The sequence below is a fragment of the Ambystoma mexicanum genome, chromosome 12, assembly GCF_040938575.1.
Source record: "Ambystoma mexicanum isolate Mex_15411 chromosome 12, UKY_AmexF1_1, whole genome shotgun sequence".
NCBI lineage: Eukaryota > Metazoa > Chordata > Amphibia > Caudata > Ambystomatidae > Ambystoma > Ambystoma mexicanum.
In genome coordinates, this window is record NC_090936.1 from 92,894,608 (window position 1) to 92,921,683 (window position 27,076).

Sequence of the window (27,076 nt, forward strand, 5' to 3'; positions counted from 1 at the left end):
AGAAAGGGTGCAGCCTGGCCAGCCTATTCAAAACACAACCAGATCATCATGCAACGCAATGTACATCATTCTTCAAGACTTGCCAGTTAAAAACATCCTCAGCTTTTGGGTAGTCTCAGTAGTGTGTGCACAACCTTGTTTAAGCTATTTCACTCTTCTCCAACTCCTCACCTGCCCAAGACAGTGATCTCCAAGCTCGCCGGGAGTCCTTCCAGGATAGCCCTGGGAGGGATGTGGAGTAATGTTTGTGGTAACCAGCCTGGCTCTCTGTAACTTGGAGTTGGGAGATACCCTTTGAGGCAGCCTTGCACACACATTGGAGACCTCATGACATCTGCAGGATGCATTCCCTTTGAGGTAGCATTGTCTCATAATGACGTCCAGGTCTTGTGGTTATTGTGTGTTTATTGCCCACTGTGATTACCTGGTCACCTTACAGGTTACTTCCCTTGGAGTATGAAGCAGAGCAACCAGTAGGGTGATCTCAAGTGTCCAAGTGGTGGAGCCAGGTCCCTCTGCCGAGGGTATGGTCCGCTTTGCTCTGGTGTGAAACGTATACTTCAGTTCCCCTGCCTGTAAAAGCTATGGACACTTAGCTATAGGATGATCGCCAAGTCCATGAAGAAAGTGGCAATGCTGGGCCTTTTTGCACTTCACGGCACTTTGGGGGTCATTACAAGCTTGCCGGTATTACCGGCGGGATACTGATAAAAGGAATTATCATTCCCACCGCCCGATATCACGATATTACTGGGATATTATAGGGAGTGGGAATGCTGGTAGTTCCCCAATCCATGGAGCGGGACTCCATGGGGGGGGGGAGAGGGGGAGTACCTGAATTACCGGCACCGGTATTACCTGTGCCAGTAATTCCTGCAGTTGTTGCCAGTCGGGCCTGATTTACCTCCAGCTCTTGGCTGGGGGTAAATCAGATAACCCCCACTGGCAAACCTGTATTTTGCAGACGTAGTAAAAGATTTACCAGCATTTTTACCTGCTCTTTTACAGCTCTGCCAAACTTGTAATAACCCCCTTTGCCATGGGCCCATGCCAGTTCACTTTGGAAAAAGGGGCTGTGCTGGGCTCTGGCAATGCCTGGGTATGAGTAGAAGAGTAAGTATCCCACCTTCCTGTGGCCTATACCTCAAACAGCCAGGTTCTATATGCAGGAAAGCTGAGTAGACCTATGGGCTCTCGTACATCAAGGTGGGCTTTGAACCGTGGCTACTCTTGGGGCAATGCCCTAAACTGTGGTGTTGGGAGGTTCTGGAGAGCTCGGAGTAGCTTTATGGGGATAACTATGGTAACCTTGGAGGATGGATCCCCCTTGGGATCAGGCTAGGCTCTTCTGGGGGTTACCTGCCTAACACAGTTACCTTTTCATGTTAGGACGGAAGCAGAGTAATCTTGTTTTTCACAGGGGACATCTTGGCATAGAGGGCAAGGCGACAGAGTAGGCCCTATATTGTGATAAACTGCTGGGAAGCGCGGGGATGCCATTTTTCAAATGCACCTTCTTTTGTGGTTCTGGCACTTTGGGGGGTGAGCAGGGCAAACGCTTTGGTGATAAAGCAGCTGTAAATTATTGGGGTGGAATGGAATTCTAGACTCAAGACATTTCGGTTTGTGGTGTAGGTGCGCTTGGAAATGTTCAGTGTCACAGCATTAGCGAGTAACCCACCACGCTCAAGCAAACTGCAAAAAGCATACCTATTCCCATTGAGGACCGCTTCTCCGCTGGACTCCAAGTGTGGTGGGCTTAGAGGGTGAAATCGATGCACATTTAAATGCACCCATTGCTATGGGTCTCACATCCATAAAGGCCCCTCTTTCCCACCGTCCTCCGTGAAGAGCCCCTGCTCGCCTACAGGATGTATGCATCAACCTCCAGCCACAGGAAGCCCTGCCCATGGAGACTTCCTAAAAGGGTACCCATCAAGTCCAAGTCAGAGATCAGTCTGGCTGTTCCAGCATTGCCCCCGCGCCCATCCCAGGGCCGTCCAAGTCAGAGATCAGTCTGGCTGTTCCAGCATTGCCCCCGCGCACATCCCAGGGCCGTCCAAGTCAGAGATCAGTCTGGCTGTTCCAACATTGCCCCCGCGCCCATCCCAGGGCCGTCCAAGTCAGAGATCAGTCTGGCTGTTCCAGCATTGCCCCCGCGTCCATCCCAGGGCCGTCCAAGTCAGAGATCAGTCTGGCTGTTCCAGCATTGCCCCCGCGCCCATCCCAGGGCCGTCCAAGTCAGAGATCAGTCTGGCTGTTCCAGCATTGCCCCCGCGCCCCTCCTAGGGCCGTCCAAGTCAGAGATCAGTCTGGCTGTTCCAACATTGCCCCGCGTCCATCCCAGGGCCGTCCAAGTCAGAGATCAGTCTAGCTGTTCCAACATTGCCCCGTGCCCATCCCAGGGCCGTCCAAGTCAGAGATCAGTCTGGCTGTTCCAACATTGCTCCGCGTCCATCCCAGGGCCGTCAAAGTCAGAGATCAGTCTGGCTGTTCCAGCATTGCCCCCGTGCCCCTCCCAGGGCCGTCCAAGTCAGAGATCAGTCTGGCTGTTCCAACATTGCCCCGCGTCCATCCCAGGGCCGTCCAAGTCAGAGATCAGTCTAGCTGTTCCAACATTGCCCCGCGCCCATCCCAGGGCCGTCCAAGTCAGAGATCAGTCTGGCTGTTCCAGCATTGCCCCCGTGCCCCTCCCAGGGCCGTCCAAGTCAGAGATCAGTCTGGCTGTTCCAACATTGCCCCGCGTCCATCCCAGGGCCGTCCAAGTCAGAAATCAGTCTAGCTGTTCCAACATTGCCCCGCGCCCATCCCAGGGCCGTCCAAGTCAGAGATCAGTCTGGCTGTTCCAGCATTGCCCCCACGTCCATCCCAGGGCCGTCCAAGTCAGAGATCAGTCTGGCTGTTCCAGCATTGCCCCCACGTCCACCCCAGGGCTGCCCTGCTAGGACCAAGGCTGTCAAGGGATACACATTCCTCAAGCATTTTAGGATTATCAAACATGGCAACAGAAAACCCCAGGGTACAAACTAGTAACACTGGAAATTCCTCATGACCTGTGTTCAACCAACGGATATTTTACAAGAATGTATCTAAGTAATAGCTAATTTATGTTCCACACGACTTTACCTTCAGTGGTAGATTTATTAATAATCAGTAAGATGGGACCAAGTCCCCCTTAGTCGTTAGACCCTATGGTAGAGAAATTCTGTATGCACACTTCAAGTTCAGGGAGAGAGTCACTCACCCGGAGGGTTGGCTCTCAAACTCTTCCTCCCATTGCGCCTGTCTGTCTTCTGTGGACAGGTCCACATCCCGAGTTGTGGCAAAGTTGAATTCACTGCCTTCTGTGCCATGGAAGTAAATGGTGTTGCCGTCCGACTGGCAGCTATGCTGTAACACAGGAAGCACAGGCTGTTATGGCTGTTACAAGGCTTTGGCAAATGTATACTTCAAAAACAAAATGGAGACTGTGGCGGACATCTTCTAACACAAGTGCATGGAACAACTTGGCACATTCTTTCAATTCATGACTTGTCATTCTATTTCTTGATATTATTCTTACTTTCAGTGCTTTGAGGGGTTAGAAAAGTGAGCTAGGGGCCTAAGAAGCGAAAGCAGCAAAGCGTCCTTTAAAAGACGTGTCGTCTGGCCTACATGACTGAAATAGGGGAATACGAAACAAGTTTGCCGGTCTGGAAAAAAGTGCCGGTAACAATGGTTACCGGCACCTTTTTCGGACCGCCAAACTTAAAGTCTGTCGGTAGGGGCTGTGAACTACCGGCAGGTCAAGCCTGCCGGACGTTCTGGCCCGACTGGCAGATTTCACAAAAGCACCGGGACCGTTACTAACGGTGCCGGTGCTTCAGTGTTGTAACGGTGCCGGTGCTTCAGTGTTGCCGTTCCCGTGGATTAAGGGAATGGAAACTTACTGTTCCTCCGCCGCTGTAATATTCTGGTAACAACGGGTTATCGGCCGGCAGAAACAGTAAGGCGAGTGCCAATAACACATCGGTAGCACCGGCGGGACACCGGCAGACTCGTAATAAGGGCCCTTAGACCGGTTTTTGCACCTGTCATTAAAAGGGAGCAAAATCTATTTTTATAGGCGAGATAAATGTGATATCAGAAATCACCAGTCAAAAAATAGACTAAAATAAATCTATTCAAATACAAATCAAAACAAGTAAATGTGGGTTACAATCCCTCATTTTTCGTAAAGTGAATCACTGGATGCTATGGATTAAGCCATTTTGTTCAAGTATTCTAATGGCAAAACGTCGAAATAGAAAGTCTGTTGCAAAAATCAAAACGTATGCTCTGCATTATAGTTTCCCTTCAGAGTATTGCAAAACAAATAATCTAACTCCAAATGTATGAATCGGATGCTGTGATTCTTAATATGGGTGATACTCACATCAATTGGCCTAGAGCAGTATCACTACTCATCATGTTTTCATTGTCTTGGCATTCAGGGAGATCAGATCGGGGAAAACGGGTCAGAGAACTCCAGCAGACCGCTAGCTCAAGTGCCATTTGTAGGCCATGCCGGGTCACAGCCACTGCTTCATACATGCCAAGATTATACTTCCATTTGGGTGACGGTAATCCTGGTTTTAACTCTGCATTGTGGAACGTGCAATCCTGGGTTTATAATAGAGAAATCCAGTACTACAAGTTCCAGAATGCAGAGGTAAATCCAGGACTGGGCTATTGTCTCCTGAATGTAGTGCCTCCGCAGGTGTCCCAGCGCCCTGTGCAAGATTTCTGGGTATGCTCCCCCACACCGTTCTGGCCTGCGTGCGCATAGTAGGCCCAGAATAAAATACCACGCCACAATAAACAGCTGAAATGTCTGCATTAAAATAGCAGTCTAGCCACGTAATAACACATATCATGCTTGATGTATCACAGATGCCCCGAAAAACAAGTCATGCTACAGTACAAAGGGGTTAGACTGTCTACCCATCTGGCTTCTCATCCTCGAGGTGCATCATTAATGTCTATCACAATGGCACTGTCATGTCTCAGGGTCCTCAACCCAATCTCCTCCTCTTGGACCGGCGCCTGCCACCTCCTATCAACTTCGTTTCCATCCTGCTATTCCTCCTTCCACTCTCTCATGACCTCCTTCGCCTCAAAACTCCGCTGTCCCCCTACTCAGAAAACCTTTAAAGGTGGTGACTGCCTTCATTTAGCCACACTTAGTGCACGTTGGTCCCCTATCAAACACTCCCTCGACGTCTGCCTTCTCCTGGAAGACTTTGATCTCAACGTCCTCGCTCTCATTGAGATGTGGTGCAATGCCCGCTCAGTCACTGCTTTTGACTTCCTTCTCCCCGATGGCTACAAGACCATCTCAAAGCCTGGTCCCAACCGCACTGGCGGTGGCGTAGCCTTGATCTTCCCTCATTGGGTTGTTTCTTCCCTCATACCCACTCAGCCCTACTCCTCCTTTGAAAGCCTGGTCTGCAAAATTGGCATCTCTCCCACTTCCTCCTTGACCATTGCTACTATCTACAGGCCCCCCTCCCGGCCCTATCGCCTCTTTTCTTTCAGAATGGGCTGATTTCTCCTCCTCTCTACTGATCTCTGCCTCCAATAACCTCGTTCTGGGTGACTTCCACTTAGACTCTTCAAACACAGCCTCCACTCTCTTCTGTGACCTGTGCACCTCTCTCTCCCTCTCTCTCAATTTTCCCCTCCGGCCCTACCCATGCGGCTGGACACACTCTTGATGCCTTCATCCATTCTGATCTCCTGCTCTCTACCCCAATCTCCAACCGCTATCCTGGTCTGACCACACTCTTCTTTCCTCCCACCGTAGGACCTCTCGACCCTCTGACCGAACCTTCCCCAGCTCTACCATTCTCATTTGCGGACATCCGTGCAATGAAGCGAGTGTCAGTTGCTGGTTTTGCTTCCACCTTCACCCCTCCCTCCTCCAACCTCTGACTGAACTGTTGACTCTGCTCTCAACAATCTAGCTCTCGCTATCCCTCACACTCTTGATATTCTTGCCCGTCATGAGGATCTGCCTGAAATGCACCTCCAAGCGTAACACTTGGCATGACTGATCTAGCAGCCCTGAAACCAAGTGCAGAGCTGCTGAACGGAAGTGGCAGACCTCGAGCTCACCCTCTGATAAACTGTCCTGTCGCCTTCTCCAAAGGCAATATCGTTTCTCCATTTACTCCAAGAAGAGGGCTCACATCCAGGCCTGCGTCTCTGGAACTTCTAAAAGCACGGCCGAACTCTTTCAAATCTGCAAGGAACTAGCCAGTCCATCTGCAGTCCCTACCTCACCTCTTCCTTCCCAGGCCCTCTGCACTGCACTGGCCACCCACTTCACTGCTAAAACTCAAGATAGCCCGAGTTCTCTCTCATCCTCCTTTCCCCCTGCCCCTCCCCCATTCCCCTGCCGCCCTTAGCCCCTCCTGCTCCCTCATCCACTCTTTCCTCCGTTTCTCCTATCACACCGGACGAGGTCACTACAGTCATCCGCTCTATGACGGTCTCCAAACAGGTCTCCCCCTGTTCTTCCAGAACTATCAAGGACAATATTGGCTTCCTGGCCCCTGCACTCGTGGACTTTTGCAATCACCCTCTTGCCACTGGGTCTTTCCCCTCTTGCCTCAAGGACTCTCTTGCACACCCCCTCATGAAAAAGCCTTCTACCGACCCCTCATGTCCAGCTAACTACCGCCCCATCTCTCTCGCTCCATTCATTGGGGAACTTCTGGAGAAATTGGACTTCCCCCGCTTGACCAAGCATTCAGAGCTTGTTAGTTGCCTGCACGAGCATCAATCTGGATTCCGAGCATCCAGAGGCACAGAAACTGCTCTCCTGAACACCCGTGAAGAACTGCTTGCATCGCTTGACTCCAACTCGCTTGCTGTTCTCATTCTATTCGATCTCACCTCTGCTTTTGACATGGTTAACCACTCCATCCTCATAAAACGGCTCCATGATACCCCCGGTATCACGGAGCAGGCACTGAACTGGCTGACCTCCTTCCTCACTGACCGTCCCTCCCAGTTTATGCTGGGTTCTTTCTTCTCACCCATCTCTATCTCCACCTGTGGCGTTCCCCATGGCTCTATCCTTTCGCCCTGGCTCTATAACATCTATCTCGCTGCTCTTGCTCACCTTATCTCCACTTTTTCACCACACTTCCAATGTGATGCATACAACACCCAACTCTTCTTCAGACTACCCTCTGCATCTCTTCTGTCCTCCTAAGTCATTCCTGACTGCCTGTCCGCTATCCAGTCTTGGTGTACCTCCAATAACCTCTATCTCAAAGCCAGCAAGACTGAGATGCTTCCTATTAGGACTCCTGTTCCCTCTTTTCTGCCTTCACTCTGGCCACCCTTGATGGGCTATCCCCCCTCTCCTTCCTCTGAAACCAGAAACCTGGGAGTTATCTTCGACTCCTCTCTCTCAATCCTCACATACTGGACCTTGCCAAGAAGGTCCATTTTCAACTCTACCTCCCCAGGGGCATCCTTCCCTTTCCTCGCTTTCCCCCAGAAGCTCAATGTCTCCAGAGCTCTGGTACTGCCCAGGCCTTACTATTGCAACAGCTTCTTCCTTAATCTACCTTCTTCTATCCACACCCTCCAACTAATCAAGAATAGGGCTGCAAGACTTATCCTTGGCCTTAAGCCCTAGGACCATATCTCTCCTGCCTGAAAATCTCCCCACTGGCTCCAGGTTGCTGCAAGGATCAAATTTAAATCCCACTGCATCATCCATAAAGTTGTCTGGGGCCGGGCACCAAGCTATCTGCAACTTGCTCTCACCAAATACTCTCCGTCCAGATCCCTCTGATCCTCTTGCTCCAACTCTCTGCTTGTCAAGTGGTTCTCTAAGCAGAGAGTGGGCAGCCGTTCCCTCTCCTCAGCTGGCTCCCTCCTCTGGAACAGCCTCCCCCTTTCTCTCTGTCTTCAGCCGGATCTCCTCAAGTTCCGCAAACACCTCAAGACTTTCCTCTTCTCCTCCTCCTTCCCTCTCTCCCTCCCGTGCTAAAGCCCTCAGTAGCTGTGATTGGTGGCCTGGCCCTTATGTGCCCTTCTGGGTCCTGGCCTTCTGTCCGATCACCCGCAGCATCCGCCCTGCCCATGCACTTGCCTTGGGGCATCACTTGGCCTGTGCTGCCTCACAGGCCTGCACTTATTGTAGGGGCAGGTGACCCCTTTTCCATCTAGTCGTCACTGCCTGCCACTTATATGTTGCCTTTGCAACCGGCTTTTGCACTTACCTGTTGCCTTGCAACTGTCTCCCTGGCACTCCCCCCGACCTCTCTGTGTGGATCCTCTAGCACGTACCTGCCTCCCTGTCCCTTTTTTCTCTCTCTCTCTCTCTCTCTGCAGTTGCACAATCCAAATGTTCACAAGACCTAGTAGGACCACTTTTTGTATTTTGCATATTCCATTGTCTTTCTGTTTTTCCCTTGTTCTCTTCCCTTTGCCCTGTGGGCACTTTAAAATACAATGTTCTTGATGTATAAGCACCTTACAAATGCCCAATAAAATAAATTGAAAATACCATGAAATGCCAGTCTAGCCAAGTAATAACACATACCATGCTTGACTTATCACAGATGCCCAAAAAACAACTCCTACCACAGCAAGAATGGGGTAGAGTGACAACCCCCAAATGCCAGTCTGGCGACATGATAACACATCAAATGCTTGCTTTATCATGAATCATGTATTGGCTGGCCATTAAAAAATAGCAGTGCCATTATGGCACCCCACCCCTCACCCTCATGGCCAAAATCAGTTCCTCTGCGGCATGCCCAGCACATTCAAAAGTGCACACACATTCACCCAGCCAAACATGCAGCATACACTCATTCACACATATTACAATGCAAACATCATAAACATATAGCAGAGCACAAATGCACACACAAAACATTTTCTTAATTATCAGCTCGGGATAGGTCTTCGCCAGGAAAGGCCCTTGCTCCAGCCAACTCCCGTGCTCAAGACATCACTACGCAGACAGGAAACCATAGAGCTGGTTTCTGGTTACCTGTCTCTCGTAGTGGTGCCTAACGGAAAGTACCTTTCTACTTGCAGCGCGGCAGTCCGGAGTGCTGTGCTACAACTAGAACGTTACTTTGAAGTTCGAGCACATGCGCCATGACCGTGGAAAGAAGTCAGATAATTTCTTTCTGACAAAAAGTAATGATCTGACTTCTTTCCAAAGTCATGGTGCATGCACTCTGACTTCAGAAAGTGGAGGGCTGGCTTGAGGGACGATGGCTGCGTTGTGCCCTTTATGTCTGAATGGAACAGATAATGTTAGTATATATGTTGCTTGCCCTGGCCCTCAGAAGACTAACTTACTCACGTTTTATAACTAGAATAAAGATTAATCAGAACAGCACACATTGAGGTATAACAGGGGGTTCACATGGACTGCATTCTACATTATTGAATTAGGGAGTTATGAAAGACCACAGCTCATGTCTAGTTACAAGGTAAATGTAATGTTATTACTATTCTTTTATACTGTGCTACATCACCATCGCAGTACTTTCATAGCACCTAGGCTTGTCCGTGGGGTAGTCCATTAACACACCACCTGGGGAATCCAGACCTTAGCATGTTGAAGGAAAGAATTCTCCCAGGTTTAACCGTTCTTGACAGACTGTCAAAGTCTGGACATTTTCTCAAGTTTACAGAATAAAGTCTCAAGTTCCTGAAAATACCAAATGTCCAAGTTACCTTAGGTGGGGGGATATTTCCCCGATTCCTCTCTACCACTTGGGTTGGTTTTCCCCCACTTGGTTCACGTCTTCGGTCCCTCTGTGCTTCCCTCGAAACTGTAGTTCACTTGGTTTATTGGGCCACCCTGGTTCCCATGGGTTTCTCTATCCCAATGTCTCATTTATCTCCCCGGTGTATGGGTAACCCCTCTTTCAATATGCCTCTCTTGGTTCTCAGGTGTTTCTGTGCGCCATTTGGCTGATTTCAATATTCGTGTTTCCTGGGCTCCGTAACCCTAAGTGTTGTTTCTGTCTCCAAACCGTTAAGCCCTGGTATAGGTTTAGGGTAATCCTCCCTTCTTCCCCTTTTGGTCTCTGGTCTCTTTGCCTACATGCCACGCCACTCCTGAGCAACTCAGGTACCTTCTATACCGCAATGTTTGCTCCAGTGAGGTGGTTCTCAGTAGCGGCTGTGTTCTCCCCGGTCTTCTGGTCTTTCCGGTTTGACATGAGCAGGTTTTGTGTTCCGCTTGTTTCAGCGTGTTTCTGCTCCTCAGGTCTCGTGTTGCGAGCAGAGGATGTGTTCCTCCCCCGATTTCTGGGTTCAGCATACTTTTTCGGACATCGGCCCACCACATCCTCTGTGGGGTCGCGCCTCCAGGTAAGGTCAGCTTTACTCTGCCGTGGCCTTGCTGACTCTGCGCGGCTCTGTGCCGTTCGGCTGCATCTCTCCTCCTCTTATGCTTCTCCCCTTGGCAAAGCCGGCTCCGTTGTGTAGTGCGGTTCTGCTCCTCAATGACTTGCTCACGTCAGAGGAATGCCTCTGCGTATTGCTTCTTCTCCTCCATTCAAGGGGGTTCACGCCTTTATTCCCGCTCTTTGACCAAAAAGGGGCATGTTATTTATATTCAGCGGTCAAGCCCATGGAGTGACCAGCTGTCAGGGCTGGCAAGAGTAGGTGGGCTGGTAGTTGGGGTAGGCCTGTCATGGTTCATAGGATTGGAGGCTGCTTCCTGAGGTATAAACATTGTAGGGTTCCCAACTTAAGATGGAGGTGTGTTGGCAGTGTCTGATTGGTTGGGAAGACAATGGTATGTAGGCTTTAGCTGATTGGGTGAGGGGATAATGGTCTGGGTACTTGGTTGGTTAGCAAGATTCTAAACTGCCTTTCGCACCATCGACGTGCCCATCGACCTCCTGACACAGACCGCCATGTCAAGGCTAGCCTGGAGGGCTTCACACGTCATCTCCTTACGATACTTTATGATATCTAGAAAACCGTCCGTTACCTCCTCTAAGGGAAATGGTCGGCCACCTCCAGAGAACATGGGAATATTTGGCAAAGGCATAGGAAGAGTTAATACTTTCAGAGGCAACATTCTTCTTGGCTAAGGTGTTGATTTTCTTCGCTTCCATCTCCGTAGGGAGGCACATCAAGGTGTGGGCCTCAAGTTCACCATTGCAGCCTGAACCACCAGTCCCTCAGGGCTCGAGTGCGCCATGAGGAAGGGAAGATCACCTGTTGCCGGTTTGTACATCTTTGTGAGTTCACCACTGACCGCTGGCATTGAGCATAGCCGGTGCCATGGCTGCATGACCGGGCCTACTATGGTTGAGTTTTAAGGTAAGGCTCTTTCTAATTGTGGCCCCTTCTCCAGTATGTGCGTCAAATTGTACTTCTGGAATGGTTTGGATGGGACGCCGTGGCGGAAGGCGTCAACCACTTTCTTGACTGCCTTGTGGTATTAGATGCTTGTGTGGTCGTATGAGGACTCCTGCTGTATCTTGATGTGGGGGGACGTATCCAGCCCGCTTGCGTTGTGCAGATCTGCCACCAGCTCATTCAAGTCTGCCTGGTCCATCATGAAATCCACGTCTGCCCCTACCAAGGGCTCCATCACAAAGGGGAAGAGGTTGCCTTCTTTGTCAAATATTGTCAACATGGACGTGAAAAGGTATGTCCTGGACTCCAGCACCTAGCCCAGGTTCTGCATCTGACTTGACATTGAGGGGAGGATTCAATGTGTGCACTCGACGCCTCCACCAAAGTCGTCTGCACCGAGGCGACCTTTGTTTCGGTCGAGTCCAAGCTCAAGGGCGTTAGACCTTTTTTTGCGACCTTTGCTCTGGACGAACCAGGCACGGTTGGTGCTGTAACTGCCGTCAGCATCGAATAGTTAAAATCCCACTATTCCTCCCTCAAAGCCCCCTTAGAAGAGTAGGAATTACCCCTTTCTCTCACCGAGTTGGAGTCGTGCCTGTGTCTGAACATTTTTTATGAGGACGAGGAGGAAGAGTGATGTGACTCGTTGCGCGAGTGCAACAGTTTATTTGAGTTTTAACGGTACCTACTCTCCCTGGTTTTTTTCTCGAGAGTGGGCCCCTTGGTATCGTAGCATGATGACTTAGTAGTTGATCTTGCTGGCGACTACCTCGGGGGCCTCTCTAGTGTTAGCAATGCTAAGCGGTCCCTTGCAGTCTTGGGGGTTCATCGTCTGACAGGAACTATATTGCTGTGTGTTATACTCCCAGGCACAAACATGCAAATATTGTGTGGGTCTGTGAGGACACCTTCAAGTTACAGTTTCTACAGTGTTTGAATCCTGAAGGCTTAGACTCCGCCATTCTAACGCAGTCGAAATTGAAAGATTTCAAGCCGCGTGCCGAACAGCGTGCTGAGAAAAAGGAACTAAGATAAGCAAGCTTAGTGCACACCAATTGCCGATATCACGTCTGCAGTAGAGGTATGAGGAAGTCGGGGAGACTGTGTCGAGCCGCGCTATGCCCCCTGTTGAAATTTTCTGAGCAGCTGACGCTGAGCGGATAATCCGTGAGAGAATGCAATCCATTGAAATATACATACCTATATACAAACATGCATTAATTCACACATACATACATACCACCATACAATCATACATACATATATACATACCTACTCTACATACAAATAACATTGATAACACACATAAACCTATACCTACATATTACGTAAGGTGTTGAAGATTAACCAAAGGTACCTCCTCTATGTTTTAGGGCAGGGGATGAGGGAAGAGCACACGATTCAAGGAAAAGGGCAAGCACACCACATCTTTTCTTCTCTTGTCACTGTCCCGGGCATGTGGGTAAGGGCACATGCTCACCTACACTGCTTCCAAACTTGCCTGCTATCTCCATGCCTCGCAACCATGGCAGGCAGGAACGTACTGGCACAGCGTACCACATGTCCCTCGCCTGGTCTCCCAGGAGCCCCAGCACCTTGCTGCCATCTGGCGCAGCGCACCGAGCTCTGGACCCCCAGTGCTCAGCGTTTGTGTTAGCGGCGGGCAGGGTAGTGTCTTCATGTGTTGCCTCCATGCCTCGCAACCATGGCAGGCAGGAACCTGCTGGCACAGCGTACCACATGCCCCTCGCCTGGTCACCCAGGAGCCCCTGCACCTTGCTGCCATGTGGCGCAGCGCACCGAGCTCTGGACCCCCAGTGCTCAGCGTTTGTGTTAGCGGCGGGCAGGGTAGTGTCTTCATGCGTTGCCTCCACGCCTCGCAACCATGGCAAGCAGGAACGTGCTGGCACAGCGTACCACATGTCCCTCGCCTTGTCACCCAGGAGCCTCAGTACCTTGCTGCCATGTGGCGCAGCGCACCGAGCTCTGGATGCCCAGTGCTCAGCGTTTGTGTTAGCGGCAGGCAGGTTAGTGTCTTCATGCATTGCCTCCATGCCTCGCAATCATGGCAGGCAGGAGAGTGCTGGCACAGCATACCATATGCCCGTTTGTGTTAGCGGTGGGCAGGTTAGTGTCTTCATGCGTTGCCTCCATGCCTCACAACCATGGCAGGCAGGAACGTGCTGGCACAGCATACCACATGCCCACTCGCCTGGTTACCCAAGAGCCCCAGCACCTTGCTGCCATGTGACGCAGCGCACCGAGCTCTGCACCCCCAGTGCTCAGCGTTTGTGTTAGCGGCGGGCAGGTTAGTGTCTTCATACGTTGCCTCCATGCCTTGCAACCATGGCAGGCAGGAACCTGCTGGCACAGCATACCACATGCCCCTCGCCTGGTCTCCCAGGAGCCCCAGCACCTTGCTGCCATGTGGAGCAGCGCACCGAGCTCTGGATGCCCAGTGCTCAGCGTTTGTGTTAGCGGCGGGCAGGGTAGTGTCTTCATGCGTTGCCTCCATGCCTCGCAAACATGGCAAGCAGGAACGTGCTGGCACAGCATACCACATGCCCCTCGCCTGGTCTCCCAGGAGCCCCAGCACCTTGCTGCCATGTGGCGCAGCGCACCGAGCTCTGGACCCCCAGTGCTCAGCGTTTGTGTTAGCGGCGGGCAGGCTAGTGTCTTCATGCGTTGCCTCCATGCCTCGCAACCATGGCAAGCAGGAACGTGCTGGCACAGCGTACCACAGGCCCCTCGCCTGGTCACCCAGGAGCCCCTGCACCTTGCTACCATGTGGCGCAGCGCACCGAGCTCTGGATGCCCAGTGCTCAGCGTTTGTGTTAGCGGCGGGCAGGGTAGTTTCTTCATGTGTTGCCTCCATGCCTCGCAAACATGGCAGGCAGGAACGTGCTGGCACAGCATACCACATGCCCCTCGCCTGGTCTCCCAGGAGCCCCAGCACCTTGCTGCCATGTGGCGCAGCGCACCGAGCTCTGGATGCCCAGTTCTCAGCGTTTGTGTTAGCGGCGGGCAGGTTAGTGTCTTCATACGTTGCCCCCATGCCTCGCAATCATGGCAGGCAGGAACGTGATGGCACAGCATACCACATGCCCCTTGCCTGGTCTCCCAGGAGCCCCAGCACCTTGCTACCATGTGGCGCAGCGCACCGAGCTCTGGATGCCCAGTGCTCAGCGTTTGTGTTAGCGGCGGGCAGGGTAGTGTCTTCATGCGTTGCCTCCATGCCTCGCAAACATGGCAGGCAGGAACGTGCTGGCACAGCATACCACATGCCCCTTGCCTGATCTCCCAGGAGCCCCAGCACCTTGCTGCCATGTGGCGCAGCGCACCGAGCTCTGGACCCCCAGTGCTCAGCGTTTGTGTTAGCGGCGGGCAGGTTAGTGTCTTCATGCGTTGCCTCCATGCCTCGCAAACATGGCAGGCAGGAACGTTCTGGCACAGCATACCACATGCCCCTCGCCTGGTCTCCCAGGAGCCCCAGCACCTTGCTGCCATGTGGCGCAGCGCACCGAGCTCTGCACACCCAGTGCTCAGAGTTTGTGTTAGCGGCGGGCAGGTTAGTGTCTTCATGCGTTGCCTCCATGCCTCGCAAACATGGCAGGCAGGAACGTGCTGGCACAGCATACCACATGCCCCTCGCCTGGTCTCTCAGTAGCCCCAGCACCTTGCTGCCATGTGGCGCAGCGCACCGAGCTCTGGACGCCCAGTGCTCAGCGTTTGTGTTAGCGGCGGGCAGGTTAGTGTCTTCATGCGTTGCCTCCATGCCTCGCAAACATGGCAGGCAGGAACATGCTGGCACAGCATACCACATGCCCCTCGCCTGGTCTCCCAGGAGCCCCAGCACCTTGCTGCCATGTGGCGCAGCGCACCGAGCTCTGGATGCCCAGTGCTCAGCGTTTGTGTTAGCGGCGGGCAGGTTAGTGTCTTCATGCGTTGCCTCCATGCCTCGCAAACATGGCAGGCAAGAACGTGCTGGCACAGCATACCACATGCCCCTCGCCTGGTCTCCCAGGAGCCCCAGCACCTCGCTGCCATGTGGCGCAGCACACCGAGCTCTGGATGCCCAGTGCTCAGCGTTTGTGTTAGCGGCGGGCAGGTTAGTGTCTTCATGCGTTGCCTCCATGCCTCGCAAACATGGCAGGCAGGAACGTGCTGGCACAGCATACCACATGCGCCTCGCCTGGTCTCCCAGGAGCCCCAGCACCTTGCTGCCATGTGGCGCAACGCACCGAGCTCTGCACCCCCAGTGCTCAGCGTTTGTGTTAGCGGCGGGCAGGTTAGTGTCTTCATGCGTTGCCTCCATGCCTCGCAAACATGGCAGGCAGGAACGTGCTGGCACAGCATACCACATGGCCCTCGCCTGCTCTCCCAGGAGCCCCAGCACCTTGCTGCCATGTGGCGCAGCGCACCGAGCTCTGGATGCCCAGTGCTCAGCGTTTGCGTTAGCGGCGGGCAGGTTAGTGTCTTCATGCGTTGCCTCCATGCCTCGCAAACATGGCAGACAGGAACGTGCTGGCACAGCATACCACATGCCCCTCGCCTGGTCTCCCAGGAGCCCCAGCACCTTGCTGCCATGTGGCGCAGCGCACCGAGCTCTGGATGCCCAGTGCTCAGCGTTTGTGTTAGCGGCGGGCAGGTTAGTGTCTTCATGCGTTGCCTCCATGCCTCGCAAACATGGCAGGCAGGAACGTGCTGGCACAGCATACCACATGCTCCTCGCCTGGTCTCCCAGGAGCCCCAGCACCTTGCTGCCATGTGGCGCAGCGCACCAAGCTCTGGATGCCCAGTGCTCAGCGTTTGTGTTAGCGGCGGGCAGGTTAGTGTCTTCATGCGTTGCCTCCATGCCTCGCAAACATGGCAGGCAGGAACGTGCTGGCACAGCATACCACATGCCCCTCGCCTGGTCTCCCAGGAGCCCCAGCACCTTGCTGCCATGTGGCGCAGCGCACCGAGCTCTGGATGCCCAGTGCTCAGCGTTTGTGTTAGCGGCAGGCAGTTTAGTGTCTTCATGCGTTGCCTCCATGCCTCGCAAACATGGAAGGCAGGAACGTGCTGGCACAGCATACCACATGCCCCTCGCCTGGACTCCCAGGAGCACCAGCACCTTGCTGCCATGTGGCGCAGCGCACCGAGCTCTGGATGCCCAGTGCTCAGCGTTTGTGTTAGCGGCGGGCAGGTTAGTGTCTTCATGCGTTGCCTCCATGCCTCGCAAACATAGCAGGCAGGAACGTGCTGGCACAGCATACCACATGCCCCTCGCCTGGTCTCCCAGGAGCCCCAGCACCTTGCTGCCATGTGGCGCAGCGCACCGAGCTCTGGATGCCCAGTGCTCAGAGTTTGTGTTAGCGGCGGGCAGGTTAGTGTCTTCATGCGTTGCCTCCATGCCTCGCAAACATGGCAGGCAGGAACGTGCTGGCACAGCATACCACATGCCCCTCGCCTGGTCTCCCAGGAGCCCCAGCACCTTGCTGCCATGTGGCGCAGCGCACCGAGCTCTGGATGCCCAGTGCTCAGCGTTTGTGTTAGCGGCGGGCAGGGTAGTGTCTTCATGCGTTGCCTCCATGCCTCGCAAACATGGCAGGCAGGAACGTGCTGGCACAGCATACCACATGCCCCTTGCCTGGTCTCCCAGGAGCCCCAGCACCTTGCTGCCATGTGGCGCAGCGCACCGAGCTCTGGATGCCCAGTGCTCAGCGTTTGTGTTAGCGGCGGGCAGGGTAGTGTCTTCATGCGTTGCCTCCATGCCTCGCAAACATGGCAAGCAGGAACGTGCTGGCACAGCATACCACATGCCCCTCGCCTGGTCTCCCAGGAGCCCCAGCACCTTGCTGCCATGTGGCGCAGCGCACCGAGCTCTGCACCCCCAGTGCTCAGCGTTTGTGTTAGCGGCGGGCAGGTTAGTGTCTTCATGCGTTGCCTCCATGCCTCGCAAACATGGCAGGCAGGAATGTGCTGGCACAGCATACCACATGCCCCTCGCCTGGTCTCCCAGGAGCCCCAGCACCTTGCTGCCATGTGGCGCAGCGCACCGAGCTCTGGATGCCCAGTGCTCGGCGTTTGTGTTAGCGGCGGGCAGGTTAGTGTCTTCATGCGTTGCCTCCATGCCTCGCAAACATAGCAGGCAGGAACGTGCTGGCACAGCATACCACATGCCCCTCGCCTGGTCTCCCAGGAGCCCCAGCACCTTGCTGCCATGTGGCGCAGCGCACCGAGCTCTGGATGCCCAGTGCTCAGCGTTTGTGTTAGCGGCGGGCAGGGTAGTGTCTTCATGCGTTGCCTCCATGCCTCGCAAACATGGCAGGCAGGAACGTGCTGGCACAGCATACCACATGCCCCTCGCCTGGTCTCCCAGGAGCCCCAGCACCTTGCTGCCATGTGGCGCAGCGCACCGAGCTCTGGATGCCCAGTGCTCAGCGTTTGTGTTAGTGGCGGGCAGGTTAGTGTCTTCATGCATTGCCTCCATGCCTCGCAAACATGGCAGGCAGGAACGTGCTGGCACAGCATACCACATGCCCCTCGCCTGGTCTCCCAGGAGCCCCAGCACCTTGCTGCCATGTGGCGCAGCGCACCGAGCTCTGGATGCCCAGTGCTCAGCGTTTGTGTTAGTGGCGGGCAGGTTAGTGTCTTCATGCATTGCCTCCATGCCTCGCAAACATGGCAGGCAGGAACGTGCTGGCACAGCATACCACATGCCCCTCGCCTGGTCTCCCAGGAGCCCCAGCACCTTGCTGCCATGTGGCGCAGCGCACCGAGCTCTGGATGCCCAGTGCTCAGCGTTTGTGTTAGCGGCGGGCAGGGTAGTGTCTTCATGCGTTGCCTCCATGCCTCGCAAACATGGCAGGCAGGAACGTGCTGGCACAGCATACCACATGCCCCTCGCCTGGTCTCCCAGGAGCCCCAGCACCTTGCTGCCATGTGGCGCAGCGCACCGAGCTCTGGATGCCCAGTGCTCAGCGTTTGTGTTAGCGGCGGGCAGGGTAGTGTCTTCATGCGTTGCCTCCATGCTAGAATATGAAGTGACGGGCAGGGTCTCCTCTTCTCCCTTCCCATTTCAGGGGATTTGTCATGCATACTTTGTGTTACTTTGTTGGTTGTTTTGAAAAGATGACTGGATTTTACTGCGACTAGTTATTTACTATTTTATTGGTTTTATCTTTCACATATTTACGAATGCATAATGTTTGATTTTCTATTTTACAATGTAATTTTACTATTTGTTTTACTGTTCTTATTGTTTACTGCTTTTTATTTCACTACTATACTATAGGGTGGTTCGACGCGTCCAAGTCTGAGCCCGGCCATCACACTGACATGTTCCAAAGGCAATGCATTTTTTGCATGCAATCCTTTGCATTTTAGAAGTCCGCGTGTCCGGAGCGTCTTCGTCTGCTCTGGAGGGGCGGTGATAGATCTGGATGGATTATCAATTATTCTTTTTTATTTCAAAGAGAAATCATTGTGCGGACAGGAGAGAGGAGACCCCCACTCCTAGATGTACTATCCCGCCATGAATACATTAAGCCCAAGAAAAAGGTCAGAGCAATTATCAAGGGATTCTCTAATTTGACCAGGCCTTGGGGGGTGATTTCTGTAGAAATAATGGGACCCCTTCCACAGATTCATTCTAATGGTTGGCTGGCTCCATGTCCCCCGTGACGCACTCCGTCGCTCTGACAGGAGCGAACAGCTGGTTCCATGCCAATGTGAATTTTAAGCAACAAAACTGGAATTTTAATTTCATTTGAAAAAACACAAATTCATTAGACGACTTTTGAATACAGAGCAGATTATTATATTCTGGCATATCTCGCGAGCCCTGCAAGTAGACCGCTATTATTCACTTCCGGGCTGCATTTTCAGTTCTCAGAAGGCCGTCAAAATAGCATGATCTTCCCAACGTGCACTTGCTTGTTTTGACAACGGACATATCCTGTTTAAGAGAAGAGGGGAGGAAGCCGGCCATTTGTCTGTCAATCCCCCTGCAGTCGCAGGGCTGTTCCTAGCACAGAGGAAACAAGGCTTGCGAAGAGCCCCTCCCAGTGCAGCTTCAAACTGCTCGTGGCACTATCCTGCCCACACGGGGCTCACGCTGTGCCTGTGGACGGATTTGCTTCAAAGGGATAACAGTCGTGCATTTCTCAACTACATGACTCAGTTAAGTGTTAACAATTATAAATCAGGGATAGTCATGACTGTGTTTTTATATCATACGTACTGTAACAATTTTTTACTGACCATACAGCGCTTTGATACCAGTTGAGATTCCTTCTGCATCTAGGTGCTGTAATCACACTTGCTATCATTACTGCCGAGAGGAGAACCTGTGCTCTGAAGGCAGGCAAGCACTTAACTCAGAGAACTGCTCTAATAGGTCATAGAGTAGTAGGTTTCTGTTGCTTAAGTCGAATATCCAGGTACAACAGAAGCCCTTTCCAGGACATAGTGGGGCTCACTGTCAAACTCTCACACAAAGATGACAATATCACTTTTTTGCCACAGTTTAAAACATGGGTGTCATCAAGCACACAGCAAACAGAGGTAATGACAACAGTGCAGAAGCAGTAGTATATTGTGTCCTAAAAGTAGCGCGCTGCCCTGCCAAGGATGAGGGCATGGTTGTTCCCGGCCTCATATGTCTCCACATGTTGTCCAAAGGACTGGATTCTTTCTCTGGCTTGTGTACAATCTTGGAATCGTTCCAATACTGTCTGAATTCCCACCCCTTACTGCCTGGCCCACAGTTTCCCGCAAGTGTTGGGGAGTCATTACAACAGCATAGGGAGATTACATCGCAGCAGAATTCGAATTTGTTGATTTGTTTTGATGAATTTGGCCACAAATATATTTGGCAGGGTAGGTAATCGTGAGAATAAAGAAAGGGAGAGCTCGGGAGGGATGCAGGGGGTATCCCCGTGCATATATTTGCGGCCAAATGGAAAAAAGACAAATAAAAGTTAGATGAAATTGAATTTGACAGAAATAACTCGATTAAATCTCACAGAACCATCACAATAAAGAATATCTTGCAGCAAACAAAACTGATCATTTTCAGAAGCCTACAAAATGCCACTGCTCTTTTTGTACCTCTGAGTAAGCCATTTCCACACGCATCGCACTATAACTAGCATAGATGATTATCGGCACCAAATCCCGCACTGACACGTCGAACACACCAAACGCACACACCCTGGGCGCAATGCAGAGCATCTGGTCTACGTACAGCAGGGGATTGGCATTCGCTGCACACTCCACTTCTTGATCTTGTCAATTGCCTTCTTAAGTACAGAGGATCCCTTGTGTTTGATGGGCTCTCTTAGTGGAGTGCTTACTAAAGTAACCAGGCATTTCTAGAAAGGCTCCCAGGTCCGAGCGACCGCTTTGACTAGATGTCATTAGATGGCTTCCACAATTTCAGTTCGTATTTATCAAGCTCCCTTTTCTCAAGATTGAATGTGAGATTTACTCGGGGGAGAGGTAGACAAAACTTTTCCATTTACGACATTATTTTATTCCTTTGTACTTCCAAACTCTGGGATGTCATCACTATAGTGGAACCAGTTTTGGGTGTGTCAAATGAGCCTTGATGCAACCCACTAAACCTCAACAGCAAATTCACAAGCTGAGATTTGTATTTGACTGTGATTATCATCCATGCCACAAGTAAATGCTGCCAGTAAATAAGCCTGACAGACTTCTACAGCACTCAGACAGGGCATCCGCCTCCTACAGACAACCCATAGGGTTGCACGGATCCTTGCAGTTCTCTTAACCAGATAAGTCTACTACAATGGGATTTATCTCGGCGTGCCAGACAAAACCTTGCACGCATTTCAGAGAGCTCCAAACTGCGTGGCCCGCCTAATCTTTGTCATAAAGTGATCAGACCACATCTCCCTGGCAATGAAGACACTACACTGGATGCTGATATCTTAGCAGATTGAGCCTAGTATCCAAGTACCTCAGCACCACTCAATGCCCATCGTCAGCCTCACAAATCCTGCAGTTCATCCTCCGGCACAAGTGCAGATGTTTTGATGGTAGAGCCCTCCATGTATCGGGAGGATAGCTCAGGGGCAATATGCTCGTCTTGGAAGCAAGACGACACAGAACAACATAGGTTGGATCCCAGGGTCCGCGCTTAGAAACCTCTGGCTATTAAGCACGTTATAAATAACCAATTATAATTATTCCAATGGCTCCTCGCTGCTGAACGAGCCAGATCGGAACAAGATTGTAAGACTGACGAGTACACACCTGTTCTTCTCTGTCAATGATGAGTAGAAAGTTGAAGTAACGAGTCCCACTGCAGCCGACAATGACGGATGGTGGACATTGCATGCAACAAACATCCCATAAAGAATACATCAATTGAACAGGATTTATTTTCTTTCAGTAGACCACTGTGTTTAGCTGATTCTGTGTGAATCGGCCATTTAAACCATTTTTAATAGGATTCTCTGAGACTGCGTCAACCTAAATCCCATGGAAAGCTTGACTATCGCGTAGCATCGATGGTCTGATTTTTCGACTTGGCAAGTTTAATTTATTTTCGTGCAGATCCCCTCCTCCTTTCTAGAATCCAGTGCCGCCCTTTCTTAGACCTGCGAAACAGTTCTGCTTCAGAGCTGACAGTCGTGCCCATTGTTCGTCTCCGTATGAGGCGCATGAAGGTATGCTTCTTTGCCTGACCTGGCAGTGCTCCAAACTACATTTATTTTGGAAACAAGGGAGTGCTTTCATACGGATGCCCCGAAGATACTGCGCTTGCTTCATGCACCCAACCTTTTGGTGCATTAATTACATAGACAAAGGCGGGGCCGGCGAGAAATAGAATCAGAGCTTCGTGAATTATCCCCTTTACAAGACACTTAACCAATTACTGAGTACAAAGTCAGTATTGAAGATACATATTAGAGGCATCAACAGGAGAGTTTCTGTATTAGTTAATATGTTAGTAAGTCGCATAAAAGGGAAAGATGTTACGTCTAGTCTACAGTGGCTGAAACCCTAGAGTATAAGAAACTTGAACTGGAACTTAACATTTTTAGACCTTGCCCAGATGTTCTTGTTAATACAATTCTAACGCCTCAAGAGGCATAAATGTGCCTTTTATTATTAATGTAAGAATGTGTTGATTAGCAGGACCAAGTCAAGAGCAAAACAGAAGCATGCTCAAGTGCAAGACACCTGCACCAGTCGGCAAAAGAATATTCGTGTTATGACAGATTATTTGAAGGTCTGAGAATGGCAGATGATGCAAATGTCTTTTCCTACATTATAGCAGGAGAGTTGCGTGAAGGATCTTTGATCCCATGCCCCTCATGGTGCCCATGCCCCTCATTCAGCAGCTCTACTACAATGCTGGCATGCAGCAAGCAAGTACCTCTAATACACTGTCGGCAAGCAACAAAGAAGCTCTACTACAATGTCAGCAAGCAAGCACACAGCTCAACTGCGATGTCAGCAAGCAACAAAGAAGCTCTACTACAATGTCAGCATGCAAGCAAGCAGCTCAATTGCAATGTCAGAAGGCTTGCATATCTGTTACAGCGCCAACAAACAGCTCTAGTACAATGTCAGCAAGCAAGCTAGCAGCTTAACTGCAATGCCAGGAAGGATCACGTAGCTCTACTGCAGTGTCAGCAGGCTTGCATATCTGCTACACCACCAGCAAACAGCTCTAGTACAATGTTAGTAAGCAACCCACTCTACTACAGCGTGAGCAAGCTTGCAGAGCTGCTATAATTCCAGCAAGCAAGCAGCTCCACTATGACAGCAAGCAAGCAGCTGTAGTACAATCTCAGACACAGCCAGAGACGTACCCTGATGGGTCAGGCATGTGCATCAGTCACCTCAGTTAATATGCAAAGTAACTGGTCATGAGAATGAAGCATGCGTAAAACCCGTCCAACTAACATGGCTGAAACATAAGACCCTAGGAAACTGAATCAAACGCTTTGTTAGCATCTGAAATGACTCCAGAATCTTGGTCTACAAACTCAAATGGAGGTAGAGTAGAGTAGGGTATGCATGGTCAATGCAGCAGAAAGCCTCACTGGACCACTTGTACCAAGGACAATAATGACGTGCTTAGCTTTGCAACCGAAATCGGGACGACATTTTAGTCTGTACAACCCCCCCAACTGCATCCTGTCTCATGACGTTTTGCAGAAAGGAAAATCAGTGCTGGTCTTGTGGAATGCGGCAGCAGTTCGCTTTGTCACAGTTCTCTCCCACGAGGCATAGGACAAGCAAGTTTATCTGAATATTTTGCAAGTCAGAAAAAGTTACTCACCATAGTGACTAACATACTCCTAGTCCATAGCCCCCTTTCCTCCATACTTGTGGGATATTGCATCCTTCGGGACAGGACCAGAGCACCTTTTGGTAGCATCCCAAAAATATTGTCCTTTTAAAATATTTTACGTGGGGCCAGAGCGCGTATGGCTCTAGCTCTGCCTTCCCCAGCCCCGCCCAGCGCATCGCCCTTCAGTCCTTTATGATTGACAAGGTCAGTAGACATATTAGCAATTAAAGGAAACATTTTAAAGGGGATGGCTGGTGGGTGTATGGAGGAAAGGGGACTATGGACTAGGAGTGTGTTAGTAACTACAGTAAGTAACTTTTTCTTACTCCTACATTCCGTCCCCTTCCCTCCATAATTGTTGGCGATTCCCAAGGACTGATGTATAGAAAATGGGTGGGTGGATCAAACTCCCCTAGTTAAAGAGGTTTCTGAGGACCTCTTGACCAAACTGAGCGTCTGCTGTAGAACTGAGGTTGTGACAATAATGTTTGCAGAACAGCGAGAGGCAGGCCCAGGTGGCCGCCTTGCCAATGGTTTCCCAGGGAACGTACTTCTGGAAAGTCAGAGAGGCCGCTTAACTGTGCACTAGATGTGCATGGATGACTTTAGGGGACTGCAGGCCTTGGACTGTGTGAGCTTCCATGATGCCAGCTGGAAATTGTGGCCTTACAGGTCTGTGTTCCTTTGGCATTTCCGAATGTCACGAAAAAGTGAGACAAGGTTCTAAAGTCCTTTGTCCTATCAAGATAGAACTTGAGTTCACCTAACTCATGGTTGTGTAGGACCTATTCTACGTATGATGTGGGATCAGGAAAAAACACTGGCATGCTGATAGACCAGTTAATATGAAACACCAAAATAATTTTAGAAAAGAATGACGGATGTATGCGTAGCACCACCTTATCCCGATGGCAGGACATAAAGGGTTATTCAATACAGAGGGCCTGCAGCTTGCCAATCCTTGCTGAATTGATGCAAACAGGAGTCCACCTTCCAGGTGAGCAATTTGAGATCCAGCGTCACCAACGGCTTATTACAAGGCGTGAGCACCACATGCAGGTGCCATTTCGTCTGAGAAGGCTTGACAGGAGGAAAAAGATGTACTAGAACTGCCAAACAACATTTTATCACTGGGGTTGTGAGAGTGAATGAAGAAGTGGCAGAATTGAGGTATGCCCCGATAGCCGACAGTTATGAACGGCAAGAGTGCATATGAATCCCTGTGGATGCAAGGTCAGAGATAAAAGAGAGGACACTATCCACTGATGATTGAGGAGTGTCGATCTATTTGTTTAGGCATAAGTGACAGAAGCTGAGCCATTTGCTTCTGTACTTCGCATGCGTAGAATGTTGCATAAGGCCTGGATAATGCGCATATTATCATCGGATAGGTTGAACTGTGCTAACAACCTAATTTCAAGAACCAGGCCACTAAGTTGAGAGATTGTGGGGAGGGATGGCACACTTGTTGGTCGTTCTGGCGCAGGAGATTAGGAATCTCCTTTACCTGGATATGTGGACAGACTGACAACACCTTTAGCTCTGAAAACCAGAACCTGGCTGGCCACCAAGGTGCTATAAAAACCAGCGTGCAGTTTTGCACCTCCTGCAGCATCAGCAAGGCGCAATGAGTAAAAGGGAATAGAGGATAGGGGAACGCTGACGCTCCGTCATAGAAAATCTCTGGGGCTTCTCCCAGGGAGTCTGGGGCCCGGCCCTTCCTGGAAGCTCAAGCTTTCTGTTGGTGTGTATTGAAAACATGCCTATACTCAGGGTCCCCCCCCCCTCGGAGAAGAGATGGGAAAGAACTGGATAGTTTAACTCCCACTCATGGTTTGCGGAAGACTGGTGGCTGAGGGAATCTTCTGCAGTGTTTTCCTAGCCAGGAACGTGCACCGCCTGAGCCCAATTCCCCTCTGCACTGCCCATTCCCATATCTGTAGAGATAGGTCCACCAAAGGAAGGGACTTGGTACCCCGTTGCTTGTTTACATAAAACATTGAGACTGAGTTGTGTCTCCTGATGGAAACTATTTTGTTGGTGACAATGGACTGGAATATCTTCAGGGCCAGAAGAATAGCTACTAATTCGAGGTATTTGATGTGGTGTTCCCAGTCTGAGGGAGACCACAGACAAACACCTCCAGATGACCCAGCGTATCCCCCCAGCCGAGTAGGGAGGAATCCGTTGTCAATGTCACCTGAGGAGACGGTTAAAAAAATTGGGTCATCGATTACTTCTTCCAGTTTACTGACAGTCCCAGTTTGAACCCAGTTTGAAAAGAAAGTAACATTTGCATTTGTGAAGCTGGTTTTTGAGGATAGGGACATTTGAGGAGGCAGTCATCCAAATAAGGATAGTCGTGAACTCCCTGAATACTGAGAAACTGTCAGGATACGTCCTCATTGCTCCGTATGGGTGCGATGGAGATGGGCGGTTCCCTAACCAAGAAGGCCGACTTGCATGTACAATCCAGCCCACTCCAGCATGGCTTATACGTTATGCACGTCGTCTAACGTCAACGCCAGAAACACCAGTAGTCTGAAGCCGACTGCCATAAAACATCCTAGGAAATGGTAAACCTTGCATTGCGACTGCTGTCTCCGTTGCACTGACACGTCTTTTTCTTGTACCTCTCACCCTGTATTCTGCTTTTTACTTATCCTTGCCCGCCTTCGCCCACTCCTGGCTCCCTCCAGTTCGTTTCCCTGCTGCTGCCTTGATCAATTCAATCCATTACTCTATTACCCTCTAGAGTCTACGTCCCTCCTACTGCCTTGCTGCTCATTCGAAATGAGGTCTGTTCCACGGTCAGTGTTTTCCACCTTTCCTGGACCTTCAGAGAGTTTTTCTCATCTGAGTTTTTTCCCTCTCTTTTGAGCTGCTGCTCCGGAGTAGCCACAGCGTTTCTGTGTTACCTCAGGGTGCACTGTGGCTGCACGGAAGGACAGACTCTTTCTCTACCCAGACAGGACCCCCAGATTAAATAAGGTAAGGTACAAACTTGACAGTAACCCTGTCATCAACACCTTCATCTTTGTGAAGACTCTTGGCACTGAGCTCAGTCCAAAGGGAAGGACCAGGTATGGAAAATGCCCCCTGCCCACCATACCAAAAAACAAAGGGACTCACTGTGCTGAGGCCATATTGGTATATGAAGGTACACATCTTGAAGATCCACTTCACAGAGCCAATCGTGTTCTATATCTGTGTCAGCGTAATCATATTGAATCTTTCCTGGAGAATGTGGAGATTGAATTCTGACAGGTCTAAAATAGTGCGCAGGCCAGCCTGGTTGGATTATGGCACTGTAAAAATGCGGTAGTAAAAGCCCTCAACCTCTTCCGCCGGAAGGACTCGTTCTATAGCCCTTAT

The 27,076-nt window shown here is 51.1% G+C and overlaps 1 protein-coding gene across 2 annotated transcripts in view; it reads right to left on the reverse strand.

Annotated features, from left to right (window-relative positions):
* Positions 1–27,076, reverse strand: part of RELN (reelin) — a 2,335,047-nt gene that overhangs the window by 1,102,923 nt on the left and 1,205,048 nt on the right. For both annotated transcript variants that reach the window (XM_069628072.1, XM_069628071.1), the window contains exon 11: positions 3,245–3,390. In XM_069628072.1, coding sequence (XP_069484173.1) covers positions 3,245–3,390 — 146 coding nt within the window. The remainder of the gene's footprint in view (positions 1–3,244; positions 3,391–27,076) is intronic.